The sequence below is a fragment of the Rhincodon typus genome, chromosome 10, assembly GCF_021869965.1.
Source record: "Rhincodon typus isolate 14 chromosome 10, sRhiTyp1.1, whole genome shotgun sequence".
Classification (NCBI taxonomy): Eukaryota; Metazoa; Chordata; class Chondrichthyes; order Orectolobiformes; family Rhincodontidae; genus Rhincodon; species Rhincodon typus.
In genome coordinates, this window is record NC_063341.1 from 71,624,286 (window position 1) to 71,635,883 (window position 11,598).

An 11,598-nucleotide genomic window follows, 5' to 3' on the forward strand; every position below is an offset into this window, starting at 1 on the left:
AATAGATGTTGTGCACCTGCTCTACCTGTAATCCCCAGTGCAGTTGAATAGCCTGCTCAGTGATCATTTTACTCCTGTAGAATACCCACTAGGGACACAAACCAATCTGGCACTGTTTATTACTCTCCCTGAGAGTGAGAGTGATAACCAGAGAGAAAGAAGAATGTTTTCTGCTTTGAAGAACTTGCAGCATAGTTCTGGACACCCATCATTTTCAGTTCTGACAGAAAACATACCAAACTTGTGAAAAATATATTGGCAAGATGCACTGGTAATATTATTTTACCTCACTCTGGTTCAAACCACTGCACATTATGTATTTGTTCATTCACTTGATGTGAGCATCCAGACCAGTATTTGTTGCCCATTCCTGATTGACCTTGAGAAGATGGGTGTGATGAACCACCTCCTTGAATAGTTTGAACTCCAAATGGGATGCCCATAGAGCTGTAAGGAGAGGGAGTTCCAGGATTTTGACCCAGCAACAGTGCAGGAATTACGATATTGTTCTAAGTCAGGTTGGTGGGTGGCTTGGCGGGGAAGTTGTAAATGGGTGGTGTTCCTTTGCATCTACTGCCCTTGCCCTTCTAGGTGGCAGAGGTCATGGGGTTTGGAAGATGCCATACATTTTTTAAGAAAGACACTGTCCAACCATGATTCCAATATCTGTGGAGTGTGCATTACTTCCAAATGCAATCAACTGGGTTTGGTCTTTGTTGATAGATTAGCAACATCAAAGAACCACGTGCGGTTTTGGAGGCGATTGCACGAAACACCACTGGAAGCCTTTCGGCCACTGATGTCCTTTTATATGTTGAAGTCCTCTCACAATCAATCCCAACGCTGACTTCAATCAACGAGACGATACCTGACAGAAGGGAGATCACCAACGTCACGATGAAAGTAGGTTGTTTAGAATGCATGGTACTTCTTGTTTCATCACGCGGCAAGCGTTTGAAATCTTTTACACCCTGTTTTGAAAGTCAAACTAATTCCCGTCCTTCCTGTGCACACCAACTCCAGGCATTGGTTAAGACAGTGAACAATCTCTTACAACCAGATGAAATGGCGGTGTGGAACGAAATTGGAGACGATGAGAGGAGAAAGAGTGCCACAAAGCTGCTACACACCATGGAAACATCAGCCCTTGGCATCTCACACCACTTGAAAAGGACAACAGAGCTTGTGTTTAAGGAGAGTGATGTTGGTAAGTTGGGCAGGCAAGTGGAGTTGAGGTCAAGATGAGATCAGCCATGACTGTGCTAAATGATGCAGCACATTTGAAGGGCCAAAAGGCCTGCTGCTGCTCCTAGTTCTTACATCCCTATGAGAGTAAAGCAATGCTGGGGTATAATATTTGCATTGAGTGTCTCCCCATGGGATCGTAAAGAGTGTAGGTAAATTTGTGGTGCTGTTTTCTAAACATTTGCTCCTCATGTAGTAATCAAAGACTGCTTCAACCCTGCCACTGCATCTATTTTTTGAGTCAATATTTTTCATGTTGTCAGTTCCCAGTATCTCATTCAAATTCCAGTCAGCTTTGATCTACAGCGATGTTTTGTAGGAAGGAAGAAAGGCTTATACTTTTTACATCACAGGCTGCCCGAAATGTGAACGAATGACTTTGTTCAAGAGATATTGTAGAAAGAACAGCAGCCAATATGCAAACAGAAGTACAGCAGGGAAATTTCCACTGCTAAAAAAAACCCGAAAGAACTGGCAGATGCTGTAAAATCAGGAACAAAAACAGAAGTTGCTGGGAAAGCTCAGCAGGTCTGGCAGCATCTGTGAAGAAAAAAAATCAGAGTTAATGTTTCGGGTCCGGTGACCCTTCCTCAGAACTTCCTCTGTTCTGAGGAAGGGTCACCAGACCCAAAACGTTAACTCTGTTTTTTCCTTCAGAGATGCTGCCAGACCTGCTGAGCTTTTCCAGCAACTTTGTTTTTGTGCCTCATCTTGTCATCTGAAAGACGGTGCTGCCAAAGTGCCTCACTGCTGCACTGAAACAAAGTATCGGAAACTTTTGCTACACCACATGTTTAAGGAACTATTCCCTCGGATATAGAATTAGGAGTAGGCCATTCAGCCCATTGTGCAATGTCAGCAGCCATTTCTTCAGCTGCCAGTGTCCCAAGCTCTGGAAATCCATCCCTACTTTGCTCTATTCTCTCCCTTTCTCATTTAACTCGCTCTTTCAAACACACCTCTTTGACCACACGTTTGGTCATCTATCCTAATACCTCCTTATGTGGCTCAGTGTAAATTGTTGTGTGATAATAAATTCTGTAAAGTGCCTTGGGACATTTTGCAATTTAAAACAGGTTAAATAAGAGTACTTGCGCGGGAAATTACTAGAGGATCATGCAAGGTTTACATTGAGACAAATGGAAATCCTGTTCTGTAAGTAGAAGCTTACTTGCAATAAAAAGGCAAATTTTATGCTAATAATTTGAATCAATTACAAAGAAAAATGGTTCATGTCATTTCCAAGCAGTGCAGGCTTCCAGCAAGCAAACTGAATGAGAGGTTAGTTTAAGGAGAAAGTACAGTTGGCGGAAATCTGAAACCAACACAAACAGTGAAGAAAATGCAAAACACGACAGTTTTCTCAGACAATGAGTGAGATTACTGCCCACGCCATTATTAACGAATAAAACTAATGGCGAGGAAGGAATAGACTATGATTTGTGTGGCTCCTTCATGAAGACTTGCAAAAAAGCTGGAGCTCTCCATTACCCTCGCCATGAACAAGAAGCACCTTGTGTTGTTGCAGTGGAATAAACTTTCCACAGAATGTTTAATGCTGGCACTTAATAGCACAAGGAATCTTTTAATAATGAGACTTGTGTTTTCACAATGCCATGTAATATCATGCTCAGGAAAGTAAACAATTGATCAGTCTCCTTGCTCCAGGCAAGAAATTGTACCAAGAGGTTTCCAAATTTAAAATTTTATAAATTTTAATGCTTCTTTATTCTTCCTGTCCCTTTTCACTCCTTATTTTTCCCTTCACTCTTTATTTTATTTTGTATAATAAATTTGGCATTAATTCTCCTTCCTTCCTCTGTGGCCTGTCCTCTCTTTCTCTCCCGTACCCCTAAAACTCATTGCTAACAGCATAGCCTATTCATCCAAAATCCCAGCTGTCCCATTCCCATCACTGAGATCATTATGAGCTTTCAATTCTCTCAAAAGATTTTGAGCTAGACTGTGATGAAATGAATCTAATGAGTGAAGCGTACCCATAAACCCCAGGCTAATGCTTCGTGAGCTATCATCATATTCCTCATGTGCACTCTGTTCAAAGCTTATTGTAGCCCCTTTGGAGACTCATTCTCTCTCAATGCACCAGTTTTTTCTTTCCATTTGCCAATTACCTTCTTCAATTTTCAAATGGTGTAGCAAAGATATTCTCTTCCTTCATCTTATTTTCTTTGAAGCCTTATCCCCATCACATCCCTTGCTTATCCACTTCCTCATAATGTGTGCCTAGGCAGCGTCTCGTTCAGTTCACAACTTCATTCAACAAATTTGGCATGAGGGTTCAATGGTTAGCACCGCTGCCTCACAGCATCAGGAACCTGAGTTCAATTCCACTCGGGTGACTGTCTGCATGGAGCTTGTACATTCTCCCTGTGTCTGCGTGGGTTTCCTCCGGGTGCTCCAGTTTGCTCCCACAGTCCATAGATGTGCAGGTTAGGTGGATTGGCCATGCTAAATTACCCATAGTGTCCAGGGATGTGCAGGCTGGATGGATTTGCCATGGGAAATGTAGGATTTCAGGGATGGGGTGGGTCTGGGTGGAATGCTCTTGGGAAGGTTGGTGTGGACTGGATGGGTTGAATGGCCTGCTTCCACACTGTGGGGATTCTGTGATCGGATTTGTTTGTATTCTCAGCATTTTGCCATCTGTTAGTTTTTTTGTCCAATTGATCTTTTCCATTCTTCAAACCCACGTTTTGAAGATACTTAGCAAGTTGGTCTCTCTCTCTCGTTCGATCAGGCCCAAGTCTCACATCCATACATAACACTACCCCAAATCGAGCTCTTTCTAGCTTGGACCTGAATAGTTAGAGGCAGGTGGCTGTTTGACATAAAACTTCTACAAAGATAACTGTATCAGAGGTGTGCAAAAAGCACAGGCAAACTGGAATGGAGCACATTCGAAAAGTCGATCCTGGATGTGATAAGGTATGGATGATGATTCCAAAAAGCAAGCAGGAGTGGAAAACGGCAGGTAGATGTGGCCAATGCTATTATGTTCACTGTCTCAACAATGTGTTGAAGTGTTAGCAACCGAAGCAAGCTGACAGTCATGTGACTAGGAAATGCAAACCTTCCATAACTATCAACAGTAATAGCAGCTTGAAAATATCTCTGTGGGAACTCAGCGTTGTGTTCCCAATTCTGTCTATGAATTTTTTATGGACCTTGTTGCATTTTACTGACAGGTGTACAGCCTACGTTTATATTTAGAAGTGTCTGAGCAGATAGGGCCAGCAATTCATGGGTTATTAATGGCACATTTTTAATGCTCCCACAGCCCTTAAACTATACGCTTTTGATTTAAGCCGTGATAAGCAGCCCCATCCGCATGCAAATCTGAATGGGAATCACATAAGTATCTCACAACAGAAGACTGAAATGGCCAGCTCTAACGGTAGGTAATAAGTGACTGATGTACACTTCACAATCGGGTCGTGGGGAGTATTTCCGAACAAAGGCACCTTGAGGTACAGGTTCATAGTTTGTTGAAAGTGGAGTCGCAGGTAGACAGGATAGTGAAGGAGGCATTTGGTACACTGGTTTTTATTGGTCAGTGCATTGATATAGGAGTTGGGAGGTCATGTTGCAGCTGACCAGGACATTGGTTAGTCCCCTTTTGGAATACTGCGTTGAATTCTGGTCTCCCTGCTATCGGAAGGATGTTGTGAAAGGGTTCAGAAATGATCTATGAGGATGTTTGAGAGTTTGCGCTATAGGGACAGGCTGAACAGGCTGGGGATATTTTCCCTGGCACATCAGAGACTGAGGGGGTGACCTTATAGAAGTTTCTAATGAGGGGCACGGATAGGGTGAATAGCATAGGTCTAGTTCCCAGTGTAGGGGAGTTCAAAACTAGAGGGCATAGGTTTAAGGAGAGAGGGGAAACATATAAAAGTGACCTAAGGGGCAACGTTTTCACGTAGAAGATGGTGCGTGTATGGAATGAACTGCCAGAGGAAGTGGTGCAGGCTGGTACAATTACAGGTATTTTTGCTGTAACGCGTATTTCGTTAACTCAAATGCGCAGTAATGTGATGGATGAATAGTGGACACTACTTGTATAACGCAAACTTTCTGCTGTACACATATAGCAATTTTCTAAAACGACTTTCCTCTAACGCAATTTTATATGGCGGTTTTCTATTGCGCGAGGGCACACAAGATCGCAACTATTACGTTATAGAAGAGATACCTATACAACATTTAAAAGACGTCTGGGTGGGTATATAAATAGGAAGAGTTTAGAAGCATATAGGCCAAATGCTGGCAAATGTAATTAGATTAATTTAGGATATCTGGTCAGCATGGATGAGTTGGAACAAAGGGTCTGTTATGCTGTACATCTCTATGGGTCCAAGATTCGGAAGGATCAGTTAATAGTGGGGCTTCCTTGTCCTGCTTGTCAGTAATTTTTTTCTCTTTGTATCCCACTAGGGACCCTCACCATCATTTTCCTGCAGTACAGCAGTATTGGCTCCCTCCTCAGACTGTCCAACAGCTCGCATGACAGAGACCACAATGGGACTACGATGCAGCTGGACTATGTTGTGAACTCACCGATTGTTGCTGCGGCGATCAAATCAAACCCTCCATCTCTGTACCTCATGGATTACGTAGCATTCACTCTGAAACATCTCGAGGTCAGTGCCTGCATGTGGAGTGGCAGCAAAGGGCACCTTTGTTGCAGTAGAAAACTGGAGGTCCTTCTATGCAAAGAGAGAACTAGAAGTTCATTTGCTTTCAAGAAGCTAGGGGGAGCTCATCACAGTCATTCGTTAAGCTGAGGGTGTCCCTGGAGATTTGAATGGCAGATGTCTGTGGGCAGCTTGGAGGGTGCTTGATACCCTGCCCCCTGAAGAGTGAGTAGGACACGCCTTCTCTTCCCACTCCCCTTTTCCCTCCCTCCAAACCCTGCCACCAAAACCCAAAATCTTCGAAATGTTTGGCAGAGCGTTAAGTGGTTAAAGGCAAGACTTTCGCCCCCCTGTTTGGGAAGGTGGTGGCCTACTGATATTATCGCTGGATTGTTAATCCAGAGACCCAGATAACATTCCAAGGACCTGGGTTCGAATCCCACTATGGCAGATGGTGGAATTTGAATTCAAAAAAATACCTGGAATTAAGAACCTAATGATGACTGTGAATCCATTGTCAATTGTTGGGAAAACCCACCTGATTCACTAATGTCCTTCAGAGAAGGAAACTGCCATCCTCACCTGGTCTGGCCTACATGTGACTCCAAACCCACAGCAATGTAGTTGACTCTTAACTGCTGTCTGAGCAATTAGAGATGGGCAATAAATGCTCCCTAGCCAGTGACACCCTCATCCTGTTAATGAATAAAGGAAAAAAATAGCATGAGGCAATTAGCTGTATAATTTTGAGAAGTGGTGGAGGGGTGTATGCCCTTGATGAGGGTGGGGGTGGGTTCACAGGGTACACTCCCTGCCTTATTTGATACCAGTTCGCACAGTTGATGTTTCTGAGTTAATTATTTGGTGTGAGTATACTAGTGATGGAGGTGGAATTAGGCACTTAAATCATAGAATCCTGACAGTGTGGAAGCAGGCCATTAGGCCTATTGAGTTCACATATGCCCTCCAAAGAGCATCCCACCAAAAACCACCCACTCTCTCTCCGTATCTCCCATGGAAAATCCACCCAGCTTGCACATCTTTGGACTGTGGGAGGAAACCAGAGCACCTGGAGGAAACCCACGCAGACACAGGGAGAAAAACACTGCTGCCTCACAGCGCCAGGAACCCAGGTTCAATTCCACCCTCGGGTGACTGTCTGTGTGGAGTTTGCACATTCTATCTGTGTCTGTGTGGGTTTCCTCCAGATGCTCTGGTTTCCTCCCACAGTCCAAAGATGTGCAGGCTAGGTGGATTGGCCATGCTAAATTGTCCATAGTGTTCAGGAATGTGTGGGTTATAGGGGGATGGGTCTGGGTGGGATGCTCTGAGGGTTGGTATGATCCTTTTGAGCTGAATGGCCTGTGGGATTCTATGATTCTAACTTGCAAACGCCACACAGGCAGTGACCCAAGGCTGGAATCAAACCCAGGTCCCCAACACTATGAGGCAGCAATGCTAACAACTGAGCCACTGTGCCACCCCCATAGCATTAATCAGGCACTTAGAGACTGATTAGTCCCAGCGGTGAACAGACTGCCAAACACTCTAATCCCGGTAAAATGAAAAATGTAAAACAGGTTGGGAGGGGGGTGGTTAGGTAGTGTGTAGGACACACACATCACTTTACAAACTGCCCACCTTCAAAGCCTTTTTTGGCTGGGTCCGGTAAAATCCTGCCCTATGAGTGAGATCTGGTTCACAGTTTCCTCTACAACTAAGAAAATAATGATGCTTTGAAAATAAAACCAGGCAACATTTTCTTTTTATTATGCACAGTGGATGTAATGGATTTGGTTCATAATCACACATGAAAGGAGACTGCAGATTTGGATCATAGTCCAAGCCAATCCTAACTGAGGTGGAAGGGGAACTTTAGTAGCTGTAGGCTATGTAAAGGGAAGAACAAACCAGTCTTGTCTGCTATCAGTGATCAAAGCCCATTCCCCCTCGATTTAATATCCCCATTAATCTTTGCATTCTGTTATTCGAATAACTAAAATTTGGCAGAATATTGAATAAATACAAAGTGGATAAATAATTTAACTAATAAATATTTAATACTTAAAACAAGAAAAGTTGGTTGATAGATGTTGTACCTCACTATGTTTTAACGGGAAACATCTAATTACTGGAAGTAATTTATTTGTTAAATGACCTTCATATAATGTTGCATTTAAACAGATTGCAATTTTCACATCGATGATTAACAGCTTTGCCCTTTTTACGTCTCATTCTCTTGCTTTTCGCTTGACGTGGATAATATGTCCAGGAATGTGTTATTTGTTGGCACGCATCCTTTGTATTGAACATAAAGTCTGTCCTTTTTCATTCTACTTGCTTTTCAGCCTCTAGAAAAGCGGAAAGCTCTGTGTGTGTTTTGGAATTACTCTGCTCCCAGCATGGAGGGTGAGTGGGCCACTGAAGGTTGCAAGACCCTGCACTTCAATGCCACGCACACCACGTGCAGATGTAACCACCTGACCAACTTTGCGGTTCTGATGTCTTCCTTCCGGATCAGTGTAAGTGCCAAAGATGTACGGAGGGAGTCAGCAGCAAGAAAATCGGTTCAAGTATCACCAGCAACAGTCAGAAAGATGCAAAATGGAGATAAGAAAGAAAGATTTTGCATTAATCTTGCACAACCTTGGGATGGTCTGAAGTGATTGACAGCCAATGAAGCATTCTTTTGTAGCATTGTCACCATCGTAATGTCTGATTCACGATGTATGCGTAGTAAATGGGGGAGGTGATGGCGTAGTGGTATTATTGCTGGACTGTTAATCCAGAGACCTAGATAATGTTCTGGGGACCAAGGTTTGAATCCTACCATGACAGATGGTAGAATTTGAATTCAATAAATATGTGAAATTAAGAATCTCATGATGACCATGAATTCATTGTCGATTGTTGGGAAAAACCCATCTGGTTCACTAATGCCCTTTAGGGAAGGAAACTGCCATCCTTATGTGACTCCAGACCCACAGCAATGTGGTTGATGCTTAACTGCCGTCTGGGCAATTAGGGATGGGCAACAAATGCTGGCCCAGCCAGCGACACCCTCATCCCTTGAATAAAGGAAATGCCCTCAGACAGAAACATGATCACTTTCCCAACATCTGAACAATGTGTGTACTGCCAAGAAAGTGCAGAAAACATGGCGAGAATGGGAAAATGTGATTCTCGACATTGAGAGAAAAGAAGTCCAGTTTTCTCCTTATGGTTTCAAATGGTTAGGTCAGCATCTCACTTCTCAGTAGTGAAGACCCAATTACTGTAGATTTATGTTTCATTATTTGCTAATCTCACCTCATGCTGTGCAGAATGCTATTTTTCCACGTAATGATGAGAAGCTAGAGGGTGCCAATTTCCAACATGAAAGTGAGAGTGGTGTCCTCTCATGGCTGTAGCTTAGAGCTTTTTTCCCTGGGTTTCCATGTTGGTGTTCCCTATACTGAGGTGTCCATGGGCACAACTGCCTACACCCTCTGTCTATGGAGGGCGGCAGTGGTAGGTCCGAACCTCAGCTTGACACATGTCAAATTATCTCATGATATCTTCCAAAAGCACTTCCATCTAGAAGGACAGGGGCAGTAGATACAAGGGAATACTGCCACCTGCAATCTCCCTCCCAAATCCCTCACCATCCTGACTTGGAAATATATCGCTGTTCCTTCACTGGCGCTGGGTCAAAATGCTGGAATTCCCTCCCTAAGGGCATTGTGGGGTTACCTACACAAAGCAGTTTGCAACGGCTCAAGATGGCAGCTGACCACCACTTTCTCCAGGGCAACTCGAAATGGGCAATGAATGCTGGCCCAGCCAGAAATGCCCACATCTTATGAGTGAATAGAAACAATACAGTTCAGCACTTCGTTGCTGCATTTTGGAGCTCATTGATACCTTACACAGCAGCACAGGTCTTCACTTGCAGGAATGTATATCCATCTCATCCATCCAAACAGGATGCATTTCCAGGTTTTAAGTTTGCTTTCTTAGCGGTCACTCACTTTGCATTTACATGAATGCTCATGGCTTCTCTACTGTCTGTTTTCAAGTGTTGTCACTTCGGTCAGAGATTTGTCAGACAGTAGCTCCATCTTGCCTTCCCATTTAGCATAGACAGAAAGCCAGACAGCTTGTCCTGACTGCTGGCACGAAATGCTCAAGGGGTAGACATCTCAGTGTAACAGCACTGTGCTGCATCAACCTCACACCCAATGGCATGTGCTAGCAGCTTATGCAAGAAGTGCACAGCATGTGCTTCAAGCCAACAGGTCACATGTGAAAGCACATGCCCTGATGCAGCCTTTGGAATATATCTGGGAACAGTCAAAGGTGACAGTTATAAATGTTGCTATGACTGCTTCTATGTCCAACACAGTACCTTGTTTCTACTTTCTCCCCATGCCCTTTGATCACTTTAGGTCTAAGATCAACACTGAACTCCTTCATAGAATCCCTACAGTGTGGAAGCAGGCCATTTGGCCCAACTATCCAGACAGCATCCCACCCAGACTCACCCCACCTACCCTATCCCTGTATGTCCCATGGCCAATCCACCAGACCTGCACACTCTTTGGACTGTGGGAGGAAACCCATGCAGACACAGGGACAATGTGCAAACTCCACACAGACAGTCAGTTGCCCGAGGCTGGAATCAACCCAGGTCCCTGGCACTGTGAGGCAGCAGCGCTAACCACTGTGCCCCCCTGTCCTTCTTGAAACCTTTCAATGTTTCGGACTCAGCCACTTTCTTTGGCAGAGAATTTCAAAGGACCCCCCACTCGCTGGGTGAAGAAATTTCTCCTTCTCTCAGTCCTAAATGACCCAGCCTGTCTTCTCAGACTGTGTGAGAATTTGGGATTGAAGAAACAGAGAATGACTATCAGAGTCAGGCCTATGACCCTGCTATTGATTCACAGGCTGCAATAACAAGAAGGATATGCTTCTGTTACTAGCTCTCAACAGGGGAAAGCATGTTTACTTCCTTCATCTCAAACACCTCCCACTGCACCCAGTGGGATGAACACAATGAGAAACTGGTCAGAAAAACTTGCATTTGTATAATGCCTTTCACGATCATTGACAGGGTCAGGATTGCTTATAGCCAGGATTTCTAACCTACATTGATGGCCACTGCACATGCAGATTAATGTCGTGGTAGGTGGCTCCCAGTTTGGATCTTTGAGTGCCTGATTAATGCAATCGTACCTTGACAGGCCTCACACTACCCACTCCAAAACCAACTTTACTCTGCACAGTCTGTCTGTCCCAGCAGCCATTCTGCATCTTTTATTGTGCCGTTGAGATTTGATGGAAGGCAGAGGGCTTCCTAGCACCGTTCCAACATTCACACTCAAGAGATTCCGTCTGAGATTATAGGTTCAACCCCATGACCGCCAACCCCCAATCTTCATATCCCATATAGTATTGAAGTCCCTGTCAACACTATCAGCTTTGACTTTCCATACCCAACCCTTTTATTTAACTATCAGTGTACCTCATCTTCTCCCTGTGCCCCAGCCTACTGTATAGCCATCAATATTGAGCTGTAAGTATGTCTGAACATGATGTTACACACAATGTGCAGGGCTGGATGAACACAGCAGGCCAAGCAGCATCATAGGAGCAGAGAGGCTGACGTTTCAGGCCTAGACCCTTCATCAGAAAAGGGGGAGGGGAAGGGGGTTTTGAA

The 11,598-nt window shown here is 44.2% G+C and overlaps 2 protein-coding genes across 2 annotated transcripts in view; both read left to right on the plus strand.

Annotated features, from left to right (window-relative positions):
* gipc2 (GIPC PDZ domain containing family, member 2) overlaps positions 1-11,598 on the plus strand; it is a 132,485-nt gene that overhangs the window by 7,231 nt on the left and 113,656 nt on the right. The window lies entirely within an intron of this gene.
* LOC125484186 (adhesion G protein-coupled receptor L4-like) lies at positions 723-8,674 on the plus strand. Its single transcript, XM_048601816.1, has 5 exons — positions 723-903; positions 1,024-1,207; positions 4,544-4,660; positions 5,701-5,906; positions 8,249-8,674. The coding sequence occupies exons 1-5, from the start codon at positions 898-900 to the stop codon at positions 8,564-8,566; spliced, it is 831 nt and encodes a 276-aa protein (XP_048457773.1). The 5' UTR covers positions 723-897; the 3' UTR covers positions 8,567-8,674.

Coding starts and splice junctions, on each gene's coding strand:
- LOC125484186 (XM_048601816.1), top strand. Junction 1,208..4,543: donor GTTTAAGGAGAGTGATGTTG/GTAAGTTGGGCA, acceptor ATGCTCCCACAG/CCCTTAAACTATACGCTTTT. Junction 5,907..8,248: donor TCACTCTGAAACATCTCGAG/GTCAGTGCCTGC, acceptor CTTGCTTTTCAG/CCTCTAGAAAAGCGGAAAGC.